Source organism: Parasteatoda tepidariorum, chromosome X2 (assembly GCF_043381705.1).
Source record: "Parasteatoda tepidariorum isolate YZ-2023 chromosome X2, CAS_Ptep_4.0, whole genome shotgun sequence".
NCBI classification, from domain to species: Eukaryota; Metazoa; Arthropoda; class Arachnida; order Araneae; family Theridiidae; genus Parasteatoda; species Parasteatoda tepidariorum.
The window spans coordinates 8,508,042-8,533,367 of NC_092215.1; the positions used below are offsets into that span (position 1 = coordinate 8,508,042).

At 26.8% G+C, this 25,326-nt stretch overlaps 1 protein-coding gene across 3 annotated transcripts in view; it reads left to right on the plus strand.

Annotated features, from left to right (window-relative positions):
* LOC107452344 (pancreatic eIF-2alpha kinase) overlaps positions 1–22,852 on the plus strand; it is a 72,548-nt gene extending 49,696 nt beyond the window's left edge. For 2 of the 3 annotated variants that reach the window (XM_043049481.2, XM_016068800.4), the window contains exons 13-19: positions 1,975–2,115; positions 5,359–6,739; positions 8,585–8,734; positions 10,798–10,962; positions 12,231–12,332; positions 15,155–15,217; positions 16,878–22,852. In XM_043049481.2, coding sequence (XP_042905415.1) covers positions 1,975–2,115; positions 5,359–6,739; positions 8,585–8,734; positions 10,798–10,962; positions 12,231–12,332; positions 15,155–15,217; positions 16,878–16,988 — 2,113 coding nt within the window. In that variant the 3' untranslated portion in view covers positions 16,989–22,852. The remainder of the gene's footprint in view (positions 1–1,974; positions 2,116–5,358; positions 6,740–8,584; positions 8,735–10,797; positions 10,963–12,230; positions 12,333–15,154; positions 15,218–16,877) is intronic. The other variant, XM_043049480.2, reaches the window with a different exon arrangement.
* Positions 22,853–25,326: the final 2,474 nt, after the last annotated feature.

Genomic DNA, 25,326 nt, shown 5'->3' on the forward strand with positions numbered 1-25,326 from the left:
CAATTATCCTAGTCATTGAGGGCTCACAAACAGTGCAAGAGGTTAGTAGGCCTACTTGCTGCCCAACAAGAATGTAGAAGACACTATCAGTTTTTGGAAATTTCTCAAGAAATACTTAGAGGATTATTCTGTAATTTTAGAGGTGTATCCTTTATACAATTTCTCATACTTATTATTAACGTTTAAAAGATTTCAGAGGTTTGATTGATTGTTAATAAATTATGAATGAAAATAAGTATTTTTTTTAGCACCCTATGCAATAGCAATAAGCTTATAACTTGTATTGATTACTTTGGTTGGTATTTGCAATAACTGCATAAGATTTTGTATACCTAGTTTAAATATTTATGGAGAGTTTTATGAAAAACTAATCTTTTAGTCTTTTTTTTACTATACTTTTTAAGATAGTTAATAAAAGTAGCTTTTTTGGAGTAATTGTTAATTAAAAAATTATTTTAAAATTTGAAAAAAGAAATGTATAGAAAATTTCCTAAGATATGAGTATTTGCAGTAGTTTCTTTCATACTGCACATGCTCAGAAAAAAAATTAAAATATTTTTTTATAATGTTGTGAATCATGTTTGGTAACTAATAAAAAAAAAGAATCTTGAAAATTTAAAAAGTTTCTAGCAGTAGTTTTCTTATTTTTTATATGATAAGGGGTTTTCCACAAATTTAATTTTGTATTATAATACAAAATTTAATAACAAATGATAACTCCTCATAACAATCGTTTGTGCACTTAAATCTAAATGTGATGTTAAAAAGAAAGAAAACATACTTTTATGATAGATGATCATTTTTAATAAAACTTGTATAATGGTGCGAAATAATGTCTGCACAAATCCCTAATCAATCAGAGCTATCTTCTAAAATATACAGAAACTACTAAAAACTCAAAATTGCTAGAAATTTTTTATATTTTCAAGATAATCTAATCAGCCTTTTTTTTTTTATTAGTTTTTAAATATGATTAACTACAAAGTTATGATTTTTTCTGCACATGCACAATATAAAAGAACTACTTTAAACACTCGTATCTGTTGTAATTTTTAACGAATTTCTTTCAAATTTTAAAATAATAAATTAGTTTTTATAATTCAAAATTTCTCCAAATATTTTGTTTAATTTTATCGAATATGTTTAAAGTTATAGCAAGAAAAGCGTGAGACAAAAGAAATTAATTTTTTGTAAAAATGTCCATACTCCTTAAGTACTGAAACTAAGTTTATGAAATTTTGTACAATTTTTGCAAATAAGAATCAAAGTAATTGATACAAATTACAAGCTTTTTCTGTATTTTCTGCCATTGGATGTTAAAAAATATGTTTTTGTTTTCAATTTGTTGCTGTTCCTCTGGAAGTTTTAGATTTATTGATAACTATGAAGGAACCTCAAGACCTAAACAATTCTTAAGTTATAAAATAATTCTCTAAATATTTCTTGATAAATTTTAAGAAATGTCACAAATTGAAAGTGTCTTTTCCATTATTTTGGATGGTGTATTCAAAGACCTGTCAAAGGACAATTTACTGAAAAGATATGTTCTGGCGAGCCCTAAAACAGTAACGAATTGCTAAATACCTTTATCTGGACATTTTCTCCAAAACCCATCTATTCTGGTAAAGATGTGGTTGAAATTGGTGTGGTTCATTCAAAACGCTGGGGGTGAGAACTTCATGGATTGGTTTAAGATTTCAACAAAGCTTTCAATATTCATATTTCTGAATAGTAACTCCTTTGAAATTAATCAATTACTGTTCAGTTATTAATTTTAACAAGAAGTGTTCAGTTCTAGAAATTTTAAAATTTTTATTTCATTGATCTGGGTGTACATTTTATTCAAAAACAAAAATTTCTTTTCAAACCAAAAATTTTGTTTCTTTTTTTTTTCTTTTTTGCATATATTTTTATATCCTTTTTTATTTATTATAAAATTTGACAAAAAATGCATTATTGCTTTTATATTTTTAGACGACGCTATGATGGAGTGCTACGAGAAGTTAAAGCCTTAGCAAAACTTGATCATCCCCATATAGTTCGTTATTTCAATTCTTGGGTCGAGAATCCACCAGAAGGCTGGCAAGATGAAAGAGATCAAGTGTTAAATATTGCGTACGTAGTTTAGTTAACTTTTATGTTTTGTTTAAGTAAATAGCACATTAACATTAAACCTGCTAAAATGAATTTTCTTTTTTATAGAAAAATTCATTACCAACAACTTTTATCTTAAAAAATATTTTCATTAATATATTATTTTTTTTTTTTGTTGATAAAATGTTTGAATGGCAAATATACTTCAATCATAGTTTTGACTATATTCGGGGCTTAATACAGGTCAGTTTTTCCACTATTTATTAGTGCTTTCACAAAAATTTACCTAACAAAGACAGTACCTTCTCAAAAATTCCCGCAGTAGTTTGGCACTTTATTTATTTTTCTTGATGAAGTTTGACAAAGTCAAAATTTATTTCAAAAGGGCTAGAAAAAAATATCTTATGCAAAATATACATTTTTGCAAGTTCTTTATAGTAACTGCTTTCTTTTTTTTTTTTTTTTTAAATGTCTAGCTATCTTTTATGCAAAGTTTTTAAATTTTGGGCTCCATGGATACTCCTTGGATTCCTTCTGATCTCTGTATGAACCCTGAGTAATAAATTTGTAACTTTTAGCTAATATTTTGGTTACTATATACTAAATTTCATAAACCTAGCTTAAATATTTATGGACATTTTTATTTCAATATTTTTTTTGTCTTATGTTGCTATAACTATGAAAATATTCAATAAAATCAAACGAAACTTTAGGATCCATTTAGAATTGCTTACAAAATTATTGCTTTAAAATGTAAGAAAAATTCATTAAAACTACACAAGATATGAGTAATAAAAATAGTTCTTTTTTACTGTGCATGCACAGAAAAAATTTAAACAATTTTTTTCTTAAATTTGTTGTACTTGCCAAATAATGAAAAATGTCCGATTTGGATATCTTCGAATTTTAAAAAGTTTCTAGCCATTTTCTAAATATTTTTTTCACTTTTCAAAAGAAAGCTCAAAATTATAAGAGGTTGTCCTCAAATTTCATTTTGTGGATTTATTAAAAATGACGCCTGCATTGTTGGGGATCAGCCCTATAAAAGTATCTTTTCTTCCTTCCTTCTCTTCCTCTTTACTTCCTAATACCATCACACTTTGTTGTCTGGATCATCATTAGAAGGGTATCATTTGTTAATAAATCTTGTTTAATAGTAAAAAATTAAATTTGTAGAAAACCCTTACATTTTGAGTTTTCTTTAAAATTGTTACAAAACTACTTAAAAAATTGCTTGAAACTTTTTAAGATATTTGAATCAGACTTGTTTATCAGTTGCCGAATTAGATTCACTACAAAATTAAGAAAAAAAATTAGTAATTTTTTCTGCACATGTGCAGTATGAGAGAACTACTTCAATTACTCATAACTTGCACAGATTTTAACGAATGTTTCTCAACTTTTAAAGCAATAACTTTGTAATTAATTTTAAATTATTCCAAAAGTTTTGTTTAATTTTATTGAATACTTTCAAAGTTATAGCAAAAAATGTGAGACAAAAATATTCGTTTTTTTGTTTGTTTTTTAATGTCCATGTATCTCCATAAATATTTAAGCTAGGTTTATGGATGTTTGTGCAATTATTGCATATAATAACTAAAATAATAGTTATAAGTTACAAATTTATTACTAAATTCTTTTCATAAGTACACGAAACACTTGGTGTTCAAAAACACTTTTCCAATTATAATTTATTGTCGGTCCCTCGGGCAAAAGTTTATTGATATGTATGAGAAATCACACAATCTCAACACTTCTAAATTTATGAACTAATTCTTTAAGTATTTTTTGAGAAATAGCAAAAAATATGTTTATATTGAAGTGTTTCTATTATTTTGTCTAAACCTTATGTATTGGTATTAATTGTAAACAGTAAATATCTTAATGCTTTTTTTTATTATTAAGGAATATAATCCTTTCAAAGTTAATGTTTTTACTTTTGAACATATTTTCTCATAGAAAATTATGATAAGCTAAACTTTTTTACAAAAATCAAATGCTGAAATTTTTCACAAAAGTAAATATTAAAGTAAAAATCCTGGATTAGCCCCAGATATTATGTAATAATATCAAAATGAATAAGGATTAATACTGAAATAATCTTGCATGAAATATTTATTGATGTTACTTAAAGTTTTCACTACTTTAGTATAAAATTTTTAAATCTCATGAACTATTCTGACCTCTTGATTTTCAGATTCTTTTTTTAAATTGCTCTCAAATGGACGAAAGATTTTTACTATCACTTTAATAATGATCTTTGATAGAAAAAAAACTTTTAATTTATAATTATAAATTGTAATTATTTCTTATGCTCAAAAAAGTAAAACAATCCAATCTCAATGTGGGCTGATTTTAATTCAAGATATGAACTGCATTTAATTCTGGTTATTTAAATTGATATGTTATGTGGCCAAATCATTAATTCATACTGATCAATTTATTTAACTTTTAAGTGCTCTAGAGCACGCAAAGAATATGTAAGTGTAAATGAAATCATTAACGACAGTACACGAAATGAAAGATTGTTAACTCTTGCACATTTAGAGAACAAAATTACTGTGAATAATACATAAGCATCTTAATTAGTGAAAAAAAATCAAACTTAATAACAAGGGTGCTATAAAATAATCCTAAAGTGTAATTGCAATTTTCACTTTCTAATCTTTTTTATATCATAATAACATTACACCTTTGGGGGCATTACATACAGAATTTTAACTTTGAAATGCATTTTTTCGTCTTTAATGAACCAGTTTCTTAATCGTATTAGATAAAACTGTATAAGGAAATACTCATTTTCAAAAGTGCCAGAGAGCAAAATATTTGAAAATAAAATCTAATAAAAGCATAATTGAATAAAAATAATGGCCTATTGTTTTTTTTTCCTCAAAATTCAAACATCTTACAATAAAGTTAGTGCACAGTGTAAATTTTTAAAAATTCATATTAAAGCAAAGAAATCATTTGTATATAAATGGTGAACAATTTAAATTAATTTAAACTTTTAATATATGAAGTCTCGCCCTTTTCACAGAATCAACAAAAATTAACTGAACTGGAGATGTGACATTTAAGATAATACCATTTTTAAAAAAATTCTGGATATAAAGCTGGATAAAATGCTGGATACCGGTTTTCAGCATGCCTGAAATTCTTTTAGTTTAGTTAGATATAACTTAAATTATACTTCTTGAAAAGTTTTAGACCATTAACTTTTTTTTTTCTATTTTTAATGTTTGGATATTTTTTTATATTTTTTAGTGATGTTACCCAGTCTGTTCAGCGTTCATCAGTTGAACAATCGCATATTTCGTTAAAATCAAGAAAAAAGAAAGTTAAAATCACTTCACCCAAGAAATTTGAGGAATATATGTCAGAGGAAAGTGTAGACCGCAATGTCAAAATTGCTCACAAACTTCAATTCAATCCATTGGGAAATGATTTTTTCGATTGGGATGAAGAGCCAGATAGGAAACCTTTCTCTACTGGATCTTCAGATTCATTTTTTAATAGTGAATTGAGTAATGTTGAAAGTTCTCAGTCTTCATCAAGTAATGTTGAATCATTACATGAAGAAAGCACCACAAGTTCTCTTGATATAACATTCACTAATGATACTATTGAAAAATCAGATGAATCAAGCATAGAAAACTCTAAAATTAAATCTTTGTATGCATTACAAGAACACCTACAAATCTCCAAAATTAATTTATCTGAAAACTATGAAGATCTGGAAAAGAACTCTGTTGAACCAGTCTTAGTTCCTTGCTCTATGCAATTATATAATGAAAATAATGTGTTTTTCTTTGTTCAGCTAGTAAATAATTGTTTATTTTATAAACTAAGTGAAGATGATTTGGCACAGCTACGAAAATGTTTGTTTTCTGATATCTCAAGAGCTGAAAGTGAGAACCTGAGTTGGTTGAGTTATACTGAAATATTTAATTATGAGGGTAAAGAGTTAATATTAGACACACTCTTAAAATTCCGTTGTTGGGTTATATCTCTTCTCTGTATACTTAGACCTTTTAATACGTATTATCACAATTTGCTGAAGAACAACTTGTGTAACATTTTGTGGGATGTAAATTTATTCCTTGATAATAGCCCTTATTCAATCAGTTCTGATCAAACTCGTTTTTCTGGAATGAGACCTTATAGCTCAATTGTGCAAACTGCTGTTTTTTCTCAGATTAAAGATTTAAATATGACTTTGTGTTGGCCAATGAAAAAGAAATGTCTTCTTCAATTAAGTACTTTTATATTTTGTGAAGATCAGACAATGCATATACCTAAGTGGAAATTTGTTTTCCTGCAAAATGACTGTGATATATATGTTAAAAATCTTCAACTGTTTCAAATCTGGATTCTTTCAGTTTTTGCATGGTTGGAACTGCATAGTGAAAGTCATTTCGATGTTGTTATTAGGAATTTGTGTAATATTTTGCATCAGTTAGACATCGTTTTGGATAATGAATTATTAAAACCAATGACAAGTGGTGGTTATCCTTCTAATGCTGACAGAATTTTGTCACTTGATTGCTCTCAAAAAGAATTTATGTTTTACCCGAAACCACTTAAAAGTACTATCAAGCCTTCAATGCTCGAAAAGATTAATAAACCAGGATATTTATACATTCAGGTAATATTTTAATATCTTTTTATTGCAATAATCTTAATTTTATGTAAGCTTCAAAATTGTCCATTAATACTAGTTTGTGCACAGTTGGTAAAGCAACATCCTATAACTTTAAATAAAAAATTCCAAGTTGAAGCAGGAAGATATACTTGATAGTATAAAACTTCAAGTATATATGACAATTATTTTTATGACTCAAAATTTTCTTATCAGTTTTGATAAAACACCTAATATGAGTTAGATAGGCCAGTTTAATTGCTTGCACATGTTTCAGAAGCAAGGTTTGTGTTTTATGAGCAAAAAAAAAAAAAAAAAGCAGCACTATTTATATGTATGTATAAAAGAGACAATAAAGTACAAAAAAAATTTAATGGAAAAATTAAGAATTTAAGATTTATTAATTTTATTAAATGTGCATAGAACCCATAATTAAGATAAATACGCAAGGAAAGTAAAAAGGAATTTTAAAAGTAGTAAAAAAGATATTAAAGATTTCAAAATTAGAAAATTTAATGACAAAAAGATAGAATCTTGTAATCAGCTCACACTATTATATCTATAAAAAATAGTGCTTTCTAATATTGTTTTAATGTAGCCAAAGCAAAATATATCAATACAATACTTTATTTTGTATATACAATAGTATATAATCAATATTATTGTATTGTTATATTTTGCTTTGGCTTTATTAGTTCAATATTAGAAAGCACTATTTTTGGGAATCTGATCATGTGAACTAATGATGAGATTGTATCTTTTCATTATTAAACATTTTAATTAGCTTTTATACTTTTCTTTAAAATAAGTATTTTTTTTTTTTTTTAATTTTGAACCTGTTAGTTTACATTACCAACTGTATTTTAGAAATATTTTGCTATGTCTTTATATTTACGCAATAAGATACTACCTATCATATAATCTTAAAAAAAAAAAAATTGTCTCTGTAAAGTAGAAAAACAACACAAGAGTGTAGCCTCATAGAATCCTATGAACAGTATTTGTAGGACCTAATGACGAAAAGAAAAAACTTTAGTTTTATTTTGATTGCTTCTGACATATATATTGACTGGAGAGTGTGTTCAATCTTTGAGAAAAAGATGGAAAAATAATGACACATTTATCTCTAAGTGATGTAGATTTTTTCATGTTTTAATAATCACTTTCAAAAGCCATCTCAGGTAAATCTTATACCCATATTGTAAGATTTTAATCATATGTTAGGATAGCTTTGGATGGTGTCTTTGTTTTTTTGTTTTTTTTTTTTCGGAACTGTAATCGGAGATATTTTAATACCATTTTTTTTTATTTTGTCATAGATTGAAAAACTTTATTTATCAGTCATAAATTGATGGAGGAATTTACCAGGATGTTGCATGTTTAAACCTATTCTTTGACTAGGACTTTGACTTTGGTCCAAAGAATTGTATTTTAACCTGTCTCCTCAAGAAAATAATTTTTAAGCCAAGCTTGGTTCTAACCACAAGACTCTTTAAAACAAAATCAAAGTTTTAAGGCTAGATATTCTGCTAGCCACACCACCTATTTCTATTCATTTGAATACTGACATTAAGCCAACATCTTGTTAGCCTTTTTATTTTTGCTTTAACAAATTTAAAAAGTAGATGTCTGAACAATCGTCCTGTTTTCTTGTGATGTAATTATAATTACAACTCTTATAATGCCCATTAAATAACAGACATCTATCTTATTTGAGTTCAATTTGTATGTTTTTAAGGTTTTAATTGGATTGTTGAGCAAAATAGGCATTAAAGTATAACTAATATGGAAAATAAAATTTTGAATGAACTTAAAATTTGATACTAATGCTATATATATTTCTTATCATAGATGCAACTATGCCAAAGAGAGAGCTTTGAAAGTTGGCTTCATTCACACTCAAATTCTAGAGATTATGATGAAATAATGAAAATATTTGCTCAAATTATTGATGCAATGGATTATGTGCATTCTTGTGGTCTTATGCATCGGGATTTAAAAGTAACTATTTATTATTTCATCTTAAATTTGATTTACATAGATTTTCTCACATTCTTAAATTTTGTAAAATATGCCTTTTCCCCCCTATATTTCAACAGAAAAAGGCATGTGTTCCAAAAGTGTTTTTAAACATTTTTAAATGTCACTGACTTGTAAAAAGCGTGAATTTTTTAATGTAAGGTTGGTTACCTAGCAGCATTCTATAACTTTTTTGTCACTTAAGTTATAAAGAGGAATGAGGGATTTATGTATCTCTAATTGCTCAAATAAAAACATAATTTTTTTTAATGTTCTAAATTTATTCCTGTTCTTTCAAAAATTTCATTTTTTATCATTAGCTTCTTTTCCAGGCACTCATCCATCCATTCATTCATTTATGCTCAAAAGTTAATGCATCATAATTTGAACATTTTTAAATGTCGTGTATATAATTTTCCATCTACCTTACAGAAATAAAAATATGTCATGCTTTAGAAAAATATATTATAATGATGAGATAGTCATTTATGTACATTTATGAAACTGTAAAAACAGTTATTATAAATTTGTTACTTCTTTATGTTAGCCAATTAACCATATGAATAATGTTAAGTTAACTTTTTATTTAAATATCAATATCAATGGAAATTATTTAAAAAATATAACTATTTGATCTTCATTCTTTGAATTTTAAAAAGCTTGTTTGCAAATGTTAAGCACCTGTTAAATTATTTTCGAAATCTATATTTTTTGAAATAAAATTTTGAGTATTTTTACCCCGTGAATATTAGTTCCGACTATTTTCCGAACTTTCATCTATAGACTTTCCTACCTGATGAAACTAGTTTTCCTCATGTTATTCAATGGTGAAGTCAGTAGCAAGGAAATCCCAGTACATTTTTACCCATGAGCTCAGCAGTTGAAAGGTTAAACAAAGTTATCCAGATATAACAAGTGTCTAAAGGCACTTCTGTAGACTGAGCTATTTAGTTTATTTACTTAAAATCTGTTGCAAAAGTCAAATAATAATCAAATTAAAAAGTGAATAAAGCAAGTTAAAAACTCTTCCTTTTCGAGAACAGTACAATTCTAAAAGTAATTATTTTATTAATGTAACAAGCTCTTAAGTTTTTGTGTTTTCTTCATAATTAATTTATTATTAAGTTAATATTATTAAAGGACTCATTGTGGCTTTCAGTTTCTGCCCCTAATTTTGATCTACACATATTTTAAATGGGTTGAAAAAATGGCTCAATTTCTTTGCATCATCTTATAATATATTATTTTCTAATCAGTATTTAGACTCATGCAAATGGCTTGAAATAAATTGGGCCATTTGCTATAAATCTAAATGCTAATTGAGCTATTAATGATACTTTTCTGATTAGGTTTAAACTATTTCAGCTCATTGTAATTATGTATTTTCTATCAGCATAACACTACAAAGTATTTTGCTGATATGAAAATATCAGATGTGTTCTCAATTATTCTTGTGCACTGCAATATAATGGCAATTGTTTGCAAAGAGCTGGATTTTCTAATTTACCTACAACATATATATGCATATATGATTTTATAGCTTATATTTTTGGTTTTTCTTCAATTGTCATAATCAAAATATATTAATAAAATTAACCTATAAAAAAGTCGCCTTTAAATATCTTTTAAAGTGCAGTTTGATTCATTATTGATATTATACAAGTATCCAATCTAAGCAGAACAATCTGGTTTATTAATATTTCATAATAAATTTTCAATTTATAAGTCTGAAAAAAGTTTTACAATTAATACCTTTATGCTATAGCTGCAATTAAAATCCTTTTAACAATCGATTGATGTTTGTCTAACAACAATGTATGTGTCTAGCCAGATTGTTATTGATTCTATTTTATTCAGAACAATTGTTCATGCAGCAGCATCTGCATGTGATGTTGCATGAACAATAAATATCTGATTTAATTTTGATACGTAATTATGAATGTTTAACTATTTTCAAGACTCTGCTGGAATATAGTTTAATAAATATTTATTTGCTATTGAATATCTTGTTATCCTCAATTAAAAACTAAATAACATATTTTTAGCCATCAAATATATACTTTTCCAAAGAGGGATTAATTAAAATCGGAGATTTTGGATTAGCTACGCAAACTGAAGCTCAACATGAAGGATTTGAATTATCATCTATGGATGTTACACTTTCTCATACACACGGTATTGGCACGCCAACATATTTGAGTCCTGAACAGGTGTAATATACTTCCTTAATCTTCATGATAAAATGTATGGAAACTTGTGTAAAAAAATATTTAGTGAATTATTTGTAACAATAATTCAATTAATCAGGCATTAATAACTTATGCATGCATCTTTAACTGCTTATCATTTAAAAAAATAATATATCCCTTAACCCAAAAATTTCTGATTATTTTCTTCTAAGCTTTATTGACTTTAATCAAATTCCAGAAAGATTTTATTAACATATATGTATGATCCACATTTTAAAGACTGTTTTGCAGACTATTAGAATATAATTTTAAACCACTTTGTGTTCATGTTCTTTTATTATTCAGCTATGAATGAAGAATGAGAATGCATGTTTAATTAAATTTATTAAGTAGCAACATGCTCAAATGACAAGATTTAAATACCACTGTTAAACTTAAAGTATATTTATGAATTGAACAATGAAAGTTACAAGAGCATTTAGAAACTTTCAAACAATGTTTAATCCTTAGTTTAAAATTCTGCTAATCAAACAAGGATCCTTCAATATTTTAAAACCCTTCTTTAAGTTGAAGATTGTAGCTGTGTTTAATCGAATTTTGAATTTCAAGTAGTTATGATTTTTTGTGTTTTATTTCGATTTTACAAAAATTTATTCATATTTTGTAATAAATTATAATATATTACAGTTAAAATAAAATATAAATATCTTAATTTAGCTTCAAATATACTTGTAAAGCTTACATATGAAACCTCTTTTTTAAAGTTATGCCAGTTTATAAAATCATCTTTATAACATCACACATCCTCAGAACAAATATGATTTTCTTAAGTGTTAGGCACTGTAATATCAATGTAGAAATTTGGGGAAAGGAAAAGAATTTCTAATGGTGATTAAACATCACTAAGAAAATTTATTATAAATTTCTGTTGTGGAATCTACTTATTAAGGTCAGAAAAACAAGCGATAATGTTAAAAAATTAGTAAAATATTCTTGCCTAACATTGAGTGTACTTGTAAAATTAAATATTGTAAAGCTTTAATAATTTATTGAATTTTTAAATGCTGAGTTAGATAAATTATTTTATATATTATTATGTTGAATATCTTAAAGTTTATTGTGGGTGTGGGATAATATATCCATAATTATTGAAACTTTTTTTTTTCTTTAAAATAGACTATCCTTATATCTATATTTTTTTAAATGTTTTCTGACAAAAAATGTTCTATAACTATTTTTCTGATTTGTGCCAAACTGTTTGCTCTTCTAATATATATATTTTTTTCAAGTGCTCAAAGAAAATTTACGACGCCAAGACGGATATGTATTCGTTAGGACTAATTTTTTTTGAACTTTTGCTGCCAATGAAAACTGGTTTTGAAAAACGTGAGGTAAGCTTCAGCTGTGAAAAACTATAATTCTATTTTATCATTAGTTGTAAATGCTCTTAAAGTGATAAAGCCTTTTAGTTTCTTCTGAATTACATGCAACTTAGGGTAAAATCAGATATCAAATTAAAACTGAAACTGTTCAAGTATTTATTCTTCGAGTTTTTCTGTGATTTTTTTCTGATTTCTGCTATTATATTATCAAACAATTAAGATATCACTGAATTGAAGTTTGCTCACCTGAGTATACACTATTTGACACGATAATTCTATCCTTTTTTTTTTCAGTCAATTTTTGGGCAGTTGCCATTACTGATTTTCACATATTTTTTTAAAAATCTCAATTTTAAGACATTTATTACAACACGTGAATCTCAAAATATTTAATGAACTTTTTTACAAATCCAATTTGTGTGATTTCATCATAAATGCATGTGGTCTTATCGACAATCTTTTTTTTTTTTTTTTTTTTTTTTTTTTTTTTTNTTTTTTTTTTTTGTTAATGCTGTGAATTTCAAGGATTTTAAATTTTTTTAATGTGATGAAGATTCGCAAAGTGAGAAAAAAAAGAGAAATATGTAATTTTTTTCAATGTGTATATTCTTTTATGTGTTCATGAGGAAAAAAATTATTAAATAAAAAATTCTTTCTCTTCAATTTTATAAATGTTACTGTTATGCATAAAAATGAGTCTTTTATTTATCTTCTATGTAAAAAGAGAGAAAAAATTCAGTGCTTAAAAAAAGTGCACAATGAGAAAAAAATTCATGTGATATCTTTATCCATCATTCTCTTGTCGGTAAAATTGCAATCACAAATCTAATGCATCAAGTGTGTGCTTCTTCAAATTCGTGATTGGAAATTTCTCGAACAAAACATTGTAACATTAAAATGTCAAGGTTTTAAAAAACATGGGAAAATTCGTGTCGCTAATAACTACAAAAATGTGATCAATAATGCCACACAGGTTTTCAGGTGAATCATTGATAAGAGAGTGCATAAAAGAGGCAATTCTTCAAATGCCAGATTAGAAATTTACCATACAAAAGAATGTAGCCTTATAGAAAATTAAGATTTTAAAAGCCATAAAAATCTTAAGCAATAACCGACGAAAATGTCATTGATGAGTTTGTGGGTGAATCATCAATAATCGAGTGTGCAAAAAAATAATTCGTCAAAAGTGCAAATCAAAGTTTACCAAATGAAATATATATTAAAACATTGCTATTTTAAACGCCGTGTTAAAATCCATATTAATAACTGACAAAACGACGACTGACATAAAACCAAACAGATTCACTGTAGAATCGTCGTTAATCAAGTGGGTCAATTCAAATGCGTAATTTAAAATTCGCAGCATGCTAAAGTTCTATTAAATCATTTAGATTTTTGAAAACTATTAGAAAATATGTACCAGTAACTTCAAAAATTCTATAGTCAAAGTTAAAAAATTATCACACCTATTTCAAAACAGTGTGTTGTTGATTGTTTCCTGCATTGTTGATTCTCAAAGGAATGTGTAACATAAGAAATCATAAATATCTAATTAAGAATTTTTTTTTAATTACATGTTCTTGTGTCTGATTTTTGGAATTAATGCCAGATTTTCATTCTACCTTTTTTTTTATCTATAAATTTACTCCAAAGTCAGCCAATTTCTTTATACCTATTCTTCCACTTCTGTGTCTTTAAGAAGTAAAATTTTCTAATTAAGCGCCTGTTCCACAGTGGTTGGGAATTTATGAATTAGGGAGGTAACTATACTTTGTAAAATTTATAAAGAAGAGTTACAGTTATTCAAAGCATGTGTGTATAACAAACTCTTATCGATGTATTTTTACTGAGTTTGGCAGAATAAGTCATTAAAAAAACTTACTGTGATATTGTTTTATTTATATTTGCATTCATAGAAACAATGTTTAATAATATCCCCAAGGTTTGCAAATTTAAATTATGAAAACCTGAAAAAATTTTGTGAAAAAAAAGGGGGGACGAAAGGCTCTGTCTTTTTCTTTCCCTAATAATATGATTAACAACTCTAAAGCTTAACTCCTCAAGATATGATGTAAGAATTGTACCACTGAAGTAAATGTAGTTTTCTACATATTTAGGTCTATGATGGGTATTTTTCACAACAGTTTTTCTCATCAAACCTATATTTACTTTCTTCATATTTAATTTCAATACTTGAGGTAAAAGTTTATATTCTACTACTATGCACCTCAATTTCAAAATATTTTTAAATCATTTTAATATTTCCAATTATGTTTTCAGAGGTGAATATTAAACTCATCCATATTCTTTAGAATTACATCTTTTTTATTGATCATAATTCTGGTAATTGATGATATATCTTCAATAGACTGCACAAAGTAGTACAAGTTTTAAATAAATCATGACACAATACTTAAGAATGTAAAAGAGTTTTATTTGATCTTTTTAAACTGAAATTTACATTGCCGAGCTGCTAATAGTTGTCTAGGAGTTAGCACTAATTTATTATAAATGTCATTTTACAATAATTTGTAATTTTACCTGTTAAATTCAATTATAATTCTAGATAAATATTAAGATCCTTGAGCAATATTTTGAATCATACTTTAAGAAACATAGGTTTAACCACTGTGAATTCCATTGATAGCTTTAAAAAGATTGTTATATGTGCTACAAACACAACTTTTATTTTGATTTCCATTTCAAAAAACATTAGCTTCTTTTAATTTAACTAATTAACTATCAAAATTGTATTTGTTGCTAAACATAAAATATTATTTTGCTTTGTCTTGATCATATATTTTTATTTTAACACAAAATATTTCTTCTAGAAATTTGCAAGTGCCAGAAGACATATGTTTGATCCCCAGTTCATCCAAAAGTATCCTAAAGAGGTAAATCCTTGCCCTACAAAAACAAAACAAAAAACATCAGCACCAGATAATTTCAAAACAACCAATAAATAACACTATGTTAAATAATTAAAGATATATATTTTTTCAAAATTTGTAATTTAGCTTACAAATCCAGTAAAAGTTTTATAAAATTAGTATCTTATTTGAAGTATTTGCGTTAAATATTTCAACTTTTTTTAAACACATTCCATCCATACTGACACAATTGTCTTACACCTGAGTGCATTGTAGATTACTTTTATTCTGTGCATACTTTTGCTGGTATCAATATTATGTGTTGGATTGACCTGTCTACATTCTTCTATTACAAACTACCAGAAATATAGACACGATTTTATTTTGGGTAGGTTTTAAAATTCAAAATATGATTGCTATTTACCATAATTAATACCAAATTTGATACTCTGCAAATGTGTCATCAATAGAGCCCAAATTTTGATGGCATAAAAAAAAAAATTCGAAATTAGTTTGCACATAAGTTTATTTCTCGATGCTCTAGAACAGGAATGGGCAAACTATGGCCCGCTGGTAGGTTTTATCCGGCCCGTGGATAGAATTTTAATCTGTATTATTATTTTTATTATCTGTGCTCACAAGCGTTTTTGACTTTCATGAATCGCTGAGGTTGACAGGAATGTAATTTTTATTTCTCAGGAATAATTTAGTTGGTTTTATTCAAAATTTAGATTTTGTTATTTCAAATTACATTGTTAAACGCTATATTAGAGTTTTTATATCTTACAATTTAAATTTTTATTTTAGTCATTATGGACATGACATCTAGGGAAATATCTAATTGCTGCTCTAATTAAGTAGTTTAAATTCGATTTCCAGATGTGCCAACCCTCCGGCTTTTGATCGGAGACTGGTTTTTCACAAGTTTTTTTCTCCTCCGTTGTTTTTTTTCGAAAATCTCTGGTTTTTTCACTTATTTTAACACTGAATGCAGTTTTCAACACTTTCAGTCTCAATGTGTCAGAGCAGGGCGTGGCCTGAGTTATGACGTTTTTCGTATGTCTTTCGTATGACGTTTTTCGTATGTACAAGAATTGAATTGTGCCTTCTGCACGTTTTAATTTCTTTAAAATTTTGATCATCAATCTGAAATATTTTTTATTAAAAATGAAATTTCTAATTTTTTATTTAAAGAAAGGTACTGATTTTGTTACCTAAACTTTTATTTATTATATATTTTAAAAATAACAGATAGTTCAGCCCATTTATTTATTTTTAAATAAAAGATCACTAGCTTGAATCGATTTATGAATTAGCTAAATAAATTAACTTACTGTTGTTGCTATTCAGTATTATAGATATTAATATTGACAGCTGTTTAATTTTGATATATAATTTTAACAATATGTACAATTACTTTAATTATTCTTTATGTACTAAATAAAGTCTCCTTTAAGACTTATTGACAAGTCTTTTTTTAATAAACTTTTGTGTCTTATTTTGCATGTTTTACTGTTGCATGATCATTTCTCTCTTCCTTTCGAAAGCCTCCTCTTCTTTCATTTTCCCAGGTTGGCACGTCTGGATTTCGCTATGAATTTGTATGAAAGTTATTAAATGTGTAACTTTTCTTATTTTGTGCACTGTCCAAATATTTTTATTGATTTCTCTTTTTATATTTCAGTGTGAGATTATTAGGAGACTTTTATCATATGATCCTGATCTTAGACCTTCAGCGAGTGAATTGAAGTGCCATCCATTATTCCTGCCATACTTACAGTATTTAAAAAATTAATTTGTCTTTCTTGTTTAAATGTAACTGTCATTATATTGTGAATAATATTTTGATTAAGAGCTTGAATAAATTTATTTTATGCTCAAAAACATACTTTATATGGCAGGCCAAAAAATAGTTTTTTGCATTTGTTGATCTGACAGAAATTATTTTTTAAATTGCTTCACTTTTTGTCATTTTTTTTATTTTGTTTATCTGAATACTTGCTTATAAACTTGAACATAGTTTAGATACCTTTATTTGGCATTGAACTTGTAACATTAAAAGTGTTTCTGAAATTTTTAAGAATTATTTATTTGAAACAGACAGTTTTTTTATTGAGCCTTATATCTATTTTCAAAAACTACTAAGAGCCTTTAGCTACTACTAGCCTTTATGAAATTTTTAAATTAATAGGTTTTTCATTTTATTACATAATGATTTGACTTTGTTCACCAGTTCATTTATCCTCACCAATTCACTACTTGTGTATTTATATATTTGACCTGCTGCCTTTGTCAGTATTGTTCTGAGTACTTGAAGCCCCATTGCAGTGAGTTCCTCGTTATGAACTCACTATCATATAGTATCCAAATCATATAGTAGATTTAAAAAAAATAGCAATACAGATTTAAAAACAACTTCAAACAGGTATCTACAAATGACACTGATTGCAGACTGTACTCCAGAACTAGACAAATATGGATTCTTATTGATTTGATAGTATGTGCATTCATTTTTATTAAATTATACAATAAAACTCATGTAAAGGGAAAGATAACATCGATTTTGCATTGCAATCTGTAAAAATTTTATGAGCTTTCACAAACTTTAAATATGAGACTTTTATTAAACATTTTCATATTTTCTGCTTTAATAACTATTTTAATTTCTATCCCACACACATAAAACAGCATGGATGTAAAATAGAGTTAAGTTAGTACTTACTTTTTATTTCTAACGCCAGTCAATAAAAACTTAATATTTATCTAATATATCTTTGTAATGCCCTTTTGACTATTGTTTTTTTTTTTCTTTATGAAAGTGATTAAACATTGTGTATGATTGCACCATGTTGTAATTTGCTATCTATGCAAATGAAATTTGCATATATGAATTCTACTGGAATTTTAAAAAAAAAAAAAATTTGTTGCAAAATCATTTTGCTGTCCTCAAACAAAGCAACTGTTTGCTTTACACTACCTAAAATTTAACATTGTCAGGATCAGGAAGTGATTAACAATGACTTCATATGCGTAAACTTTTTTTCAAACAATGTCATCACTTTTCCTGATAATCAAGAAATATCACTTTCAAAATCGTAACTTTAGCGATTATAAAGATATTCCTTTGTGAGTACAAAAAAAAAAGGCAGATGACAGTCTTATATTCTTGTTAAAAACTCTCTGATTCATTCATCTCATGAAACATTGCATAATTCTATGCTTGAAATTATCAGAAAAAAAACTAAGATCTGTAATTCCATCAAAAAATTGTGTAGTGTTGCTACAACTCTTTCCTTTTTATGAGTATCAGTCAGCCTATTTCTGCCCAAACTGTCTGACTGTTTGAGATAGCCTCTCTGTGAATAAAATAAGCAGTTCAAGTCTGCCAATTTTTGGGTAAAGTATAGTGGGATAATTTACAAATTTAGTACTAATGCATTTAACAACTATGGCGTATCCCAAATCATCACCAACGAGTACAAATAAAGTGAGATAAAAATATATGTGTAGAAATAATGATCACAAGGGTAAAAAATTACTGAAGCAATTTTAATGGTGATTAACTTAATTATCAAGATTTACTCATTAAAATAAATTTGACCATGTAGCATAATAAAATAAGGTAATAACAAATTACACAAAACTAAATCAACATGTGACAAACAGATTTAGAGTGAACACTTAAAGAAAAAGAATTGCACTTCTAGAGTCGATTGAATTTAAAGTCACTTATCTTGCATGTGTGCTTGACTTGGCTTGAAATCTTAAGGAACTGAGAAACCTTTTTAAGTTTTTAGGTTATTATTTGGATCTATATATAAATTTTTCTGTCCTGTTGCAGCAATAGTTTCAGGGTTGATGTATACTTTGCTTCAGAATTTATATCAAAACATCTTCTTTTTCTAATCAGATTCAACACAGCTCTCTCCAGGTCTTAGCCCTCTCTTCTCAGGTTCCCTCTCCTTACCCAAAAATTGGCAGACTTGCTTATTTTATTCACAGAGAGGCTATCTCTAACAGTCAGGCAGTTTGGGCAGAAATAGGCTAACTGATACTCGTGAAAAGGAAGGAGTGTTGTAGCAACACTACAATTGTGAACAGTGAAAACCGTATCAAAGTGACGTGCCATTATCACTCTTCCTACTTTTGATTCATGACTTTTATCTTCTCCCCTGAGTCACACACCGGTGAATATTTAGATTCAGAATTAATATGGATTGCCCTATAGTATGCTTAAAAATAATATTTTGTTGTACATTACAGTCAATGCTGGTAATATCAAAACTCTGCAAGGAATATTCTCAAGTGAGATATTTTTCCTTGTTATACATACAAGAAATTTTATTGCTCAAGATATATTGAATGAATACAAATCAAAATCTACCATTAAAACAATAATAGCATTGTATTACAATATCCACTGCAAAATTATACAAAATTCAAATATTGATATTAAAAAACTTAAATAAGTGAAACGTTATAACTAAAAAGTAGTAATATGTCAAATTTTTAATTTGAGACTAAGTCCTTGATAGATGACTTATTTTAGCCCTTTGAGCGATGCCATGGCTCTTGACTTAAGCAGCTTTTGTTAACTGGTGTCGCCTCCTCTTGCTGACTAATATACCCAAGGTTTGCCTAAATCAAAATCTCTAGGAATATTATTATTAGGTTTTTCTGTAATCCTCACCCACCTTTCTTTTTTTAATCTTCCTCCTCTTTTTATGGTATTTTTCTCTAAGTCACAATTTTTAAAGTACAAACGATGTCATGAACTTCGTATGATTACAAACTTCATCCTGCAAAAACAAGTATTGTACTTAAAAATAACACCCCATAGTTCTGAAAGGGACTAAAATGAGAACTAAGTTCTTTTCTCGATGGACCAAATTTACAGAAGTTTGTTTTGACAGGTTATAACTTTAGATGTGTGATGACAAAGCATGAAACAAAAATATTTGAAGTAAAGCTTTAAAAGAATTCGAAATGCTTAGCTATTATTAACTGACTGATTTCAATTATCAACTGATTGACTAGTTTTGTTATTAAAAACTGCTTGCATCTTTTTTATGCATTGTTTGTATGCATAACAGCTTGGTGAAATTCTGACCAAAATATTTACTTTCCAGTTCTTAAGTAATTTGAATAATAAGTATTTAAGTTGTTATAAAACACAATGACATATTTGTTATGCTCATGTGTATTACATATAATCTGTGCAAAAACGTTGGACAAGTGCTTGTTCCTTAACTGTCTAGAACAATACTTTTTCTTGATTTCCTCAATATTTTTACAGAGAATTATCACTGTATACATACAGATGAGTGAAAAATAATTCAAGCACTTCTTTAATAATTTTATGTAAACAATCTTTTAGCAGCAAATGCTTAGGAAAATTTTGCATGGAAAAACTCTTGGAGCAATTTTAAGCATAATGCTTGAAGCTATTAGTAATGGTCTCATTTTCTCTCCTGCAAAATTCCGAAATGAGGAGAGGAAACTTATAACTTCTTTCTAGTTTTAATACCAGCAGTTTTGAAATCCTTCTATAGGATAGTCATATTTATATCAATGCTTTTAGGTTTATAGTGATATTAAAAAAGGGAAAGAGCTAAAAGTTTATATGTTATTTTTCACTCATCTGTCTATCAACATTTGTGTTTATGTAGCAAGATATAATAAAAAAATGTAATGTATGCTTGTTTTGTGCAATATTAGTTAAACTTTCTATGTTCTATGTATGTATAATTCATTACTTATATGTATGTGCAATTCTTTACATCTATGTATGTATAATTCTTTACTTCTTACTTTAACCTAAGAATACATATTTATAGTAGTGTGTCTAGATTTTTTTAAATAACTGTGATTTTCTCAAAATATTAATAACATAACTAATATTAATAACTAATATAATATTCTAACTTAATATTAATAACATAAATTGCTGTTATTATGAAGCAGCTTATACATGAATGTATCTGCAAAAAGATATTTTTTTATACTTTTCCACCATTTTTAAATTTCTGAATATTCAATATCTAAAAGAAATTGCAATAGATAATAAAGCATTTAGGCAATTCAGTTGTTAAATGATCAAAATAATTTTTATATATATAACCACCAATTTTATTTTATAATGACATATACACATGCCCACTAACATTTGATGTTTTTGCAACAAATGGAAATGGAACAAATGAAAATTTAGTGAAAGTTGTATTAGATTTTAAACACAGAACAATTAGTCTGCCGGACCTTTAATATATCTGTTTATATTATTTTATACATGGTGGTTGACAAAATTCTTTTAAATTTAGTTTATTAAAATATTGAGACATTACCTTGACTACCTCCAGGAAAAACATTTTTAGAAATTAAAAGATATTCTATAATAGTTGGAGGATATGTATTCATTTAAAAATAAATAATACATTTAACTATTTTTGTATGTTCTTTATGTATCTGTTAAGTACTGGTATTGCGCATATGCTATGTGAAAGCAATAAATTTCTGAAGTTTTGGAGTTTCTTTTCATATAGAAAACTAGAAGAAGCAATGTAAGTTGTTGCTGCTTGGTAAAATGTTTAATCATTAATAAGTTGTATTAACTTCTGGCTTCAAATTTTTAAAAGTGTATTTGTGTATACAGTTATACATTTTCATTAGTTTCTACTATATTTTGCTTTGTTTTACTTCATAAAAGTTAATGTAATTTTCATATACAAAAAAAAAGGATTTCCAGAGGCTACTTTTCTTTACATAGCTTATTGTGTAAATCTATAAGTGATTTTTAACATTGTTAAAACTCAAAAATTTACTTTGCAATTGTTTTTAAGTAAACTTCATTTAAAAATTCTGTGATTAAATATTAAAGAAAATTTGTCCATAAATCAGAATTAAAATTTAAGTCGATGCAAGTTTCCACTCCAGTTATAATTTTGAAAACTATTAACTTATACACATTTTACACAATAAAACTTTTGTTCAAAATGATGTTCTAAATCATTCTTTATATTTGTTGAAGCGAACATGCGTCTAATTTCTTTAAGATATGCTATTGAGAAAAGCATTTTATATTTCCTTTATTTTTTCACCATAACTGATGAAGCTGAATTGCTTTTACTATGTGTAAAAACTGGTATGGACATATACATTTTTGTTTTTAAGTGTCATTTATTCATGAAATTTTTTAGTACAGTTTTTATTTATTTATTTTTTAATATATCATTTTGGTAATCGGCATAATTTAGATGTTCTTCCAAGTGTTCCATGCATTGTTAAATTTAACTAAAATAATTATGTAGTACTCTATTTCGTAAATTTCTTATGTGTCATTCAGGTTTGCATTTTACTGAGATTTTTATCCTAAATTCAATTGTATAATTAAACATTTAATGTTATCTACATTTTTGTTGGTGTTAAAATGCGCCCTATTTAGTGTCATTTCATTTCATTACTTTTGTTTTATTATATTTATATTTATTCTAAGATTCATTTGTATTATGATATGATATTACTAACATTCTTTTATATTGTGATATGATGTTACTAACATTCTTTTATATTGTGATATGATGATACTAAAATTCATCAATAATGTGATATTTCATAAGTAATATATGTCATTTCGTTCTAATAAAAAATTTTAAAACCGCACTCGTATTTTGCTATTCTAAATTACATATTTTCTTCATAACCTTTTAATTTAACTGATCTACTTTTTAGGCAAGCATGTAAAATAATTTCCTTGCCAGCTTAACAACAACCAAGCTTAACTTTAACTAAGCCAAAACTTAGTTTAAGATTAAAGCTAGTAGTTTTCCTGCATAAAAAATGAGTTTTGTAGATTTTCACTTTAAAACTCCTTTCATTCTCTTTGATATAGAAATATAGCTAAAAAGGTGATCTTCTTTATTTACAGTAATGCATTTTTACAGAGGCCAAGATAGCCTGGTTGATAGGACATTGGGGCCCATGTCCAAGAGGTTGTTAGTTCGATCCCAGCCCACCAAAGACTTCTCGTGTAGTGAATGGTTCGTGTTAAATCTGTTGGATAACAAAGTCTTCTAAGTTCCCATAATAAATTATACCTCTGGAGGTACTGAATTGAATATTGATCGTTTTCTGATTCAGGTCAAAATTATGATCTGTGGATGTATGAATAGCTCTGCCTTTTAAAATGAGCTATGACGTATTCTTGACCATTGATGGCGCCACTGAAAACAAGAAACCTTCTCTCAGCCTTAAATTCGTGTTTTTTCACCAAGCAGGCTTGCCGTTATTTGGCAAGTGGCATTCGAAACAACAAAATTTTTACTTTAGTTTAATTATTATTATTAAAAATAAATCATTGTAATTAATAAATTTTATTTACATTAATAATATTTCCTTTGATTTCAATTATGATATTTTTAAAACAATGATATTTTGGGGAAATTTTTACCACCTGACTACATATTAAAATGCTATTTTCCTTTATCTATAACGAATTTTGAAAAGTCAACGAAGTTAAGACTAATCTTACGGAAAAGAAATCATTTTAAAGTTTCTTTCCAAAAATGCTTACAACCTAATTCTTGTATTACCATGGATCATTTCTGTTTGACTTTTGAACGATTCAGATTGCTTCTTAGTATGTGAATAACTAATCACAATTTGAAACTTTTTTCAGTATTCAAAAATTAGCTAATGGAGCAAATATTAATTGGCTTATTCTTTGACCTATGAGACTTAAAAAAAAAGTTAGTCCTAATGTCATGCATTTAAAATTCTGAACTAATTTTATGTGTGTTAAAATTTTACTGCAAGAAATATCTAATTTTTTTATCACCTTGTGAAAGAAAAGCATATTAGAATCAACGTTAAGCAGCATGTTTTTTTCTGAAAAGTTGTGCTTTGTTTCAAATTTTTAAAATCATGAAATAAAATGTGACTTGAGTTGTTAAGAAATATTTTCCAGACTTTTAACATATAATTCATGATTTTACAATTATTTTTTCAAAAACTAAAGTATTAACGATTTTCTTTATTTTTTTAAAAAAAAGAGACCTAGTTCATGATTTAAAATTTAATTAAAAAATATAAACTGTGGGTTGGTAATTTGTACAATGCACATTTTAACTGATCTATTTAATGTTCAATTATTTATTCTTTCGACTTTCATTTTTTGATGCCTAAATAGATATATGAAATTAAATGTTTTGCCAAGCTTTTGTTTTTTAATTATTGTTAGAAATTATTAAACTTCATCGTTCAAACATTTTTGCTTCAATTTTTTTTAATTTTAATACATGTCCATTAACATACAAGTTATTCTATAATGATCGCTCCTTTATAATTACTTTTAGAATCCTTATAAAAAAAAATTAAAATATACACACTGTTAGTAGAAAATTAATATTTGTTTGAGGAAAAATGGAAATGCCAACAAAATCTACTGAAGGAGACAGCACTAAAATCGTAAAAACCTGTTTTGTTGCTGGGGAGAACAGAGAAAGTTCAAAACCATGTCCGTTCATTATACATTTCGTTAAACGCATTAGGCTTCCCTCCTCTTGCCGAATGAAGGTAAGAAAGGTTCGGAAAAAACGGTCCCAGTAAAAAATTTTCCGCTAAAAAAGATCCGAGTAGATTAAAAAATATATATATATGCACCCTCTCAAAAATCCCCATCCTTTACCTCAATTAGCTAATCTAAATATTAACTAGTTCTACAAAAAAATTATTTAAAGTAAAAAATTACATTAAAAAAAATATTTTCAAGAAAGAATGAAAGGAAATCCGATCCAATAAAAGTCCCTTACTTTTCAGAATTTTTCACGTTCAGGTACCTTTTTTACCGTCTGCACTCTTTACTACTCAGGAGAAAAATTCTAAATACCGTCGTACTTTGTGCATCGAGGGCTACTTTGTGCAAATTCGAATTTGGCATTTTTCAAGTGCTGCTATTCAGTATTATGTTTATTTCACGTTAAAAATGTGTGGAATTTGAAGATAGAAGTCTCTTCTATTACTACAAACATTTTTTCGAATTTTAAAACAATCTCAGACTGTGTTTCGTTCATCCAATGTCAACAACTTTCCGAGGACGTCGGATGTCGAAAAAATGTTTATCTCGCAAAGATGGCAGT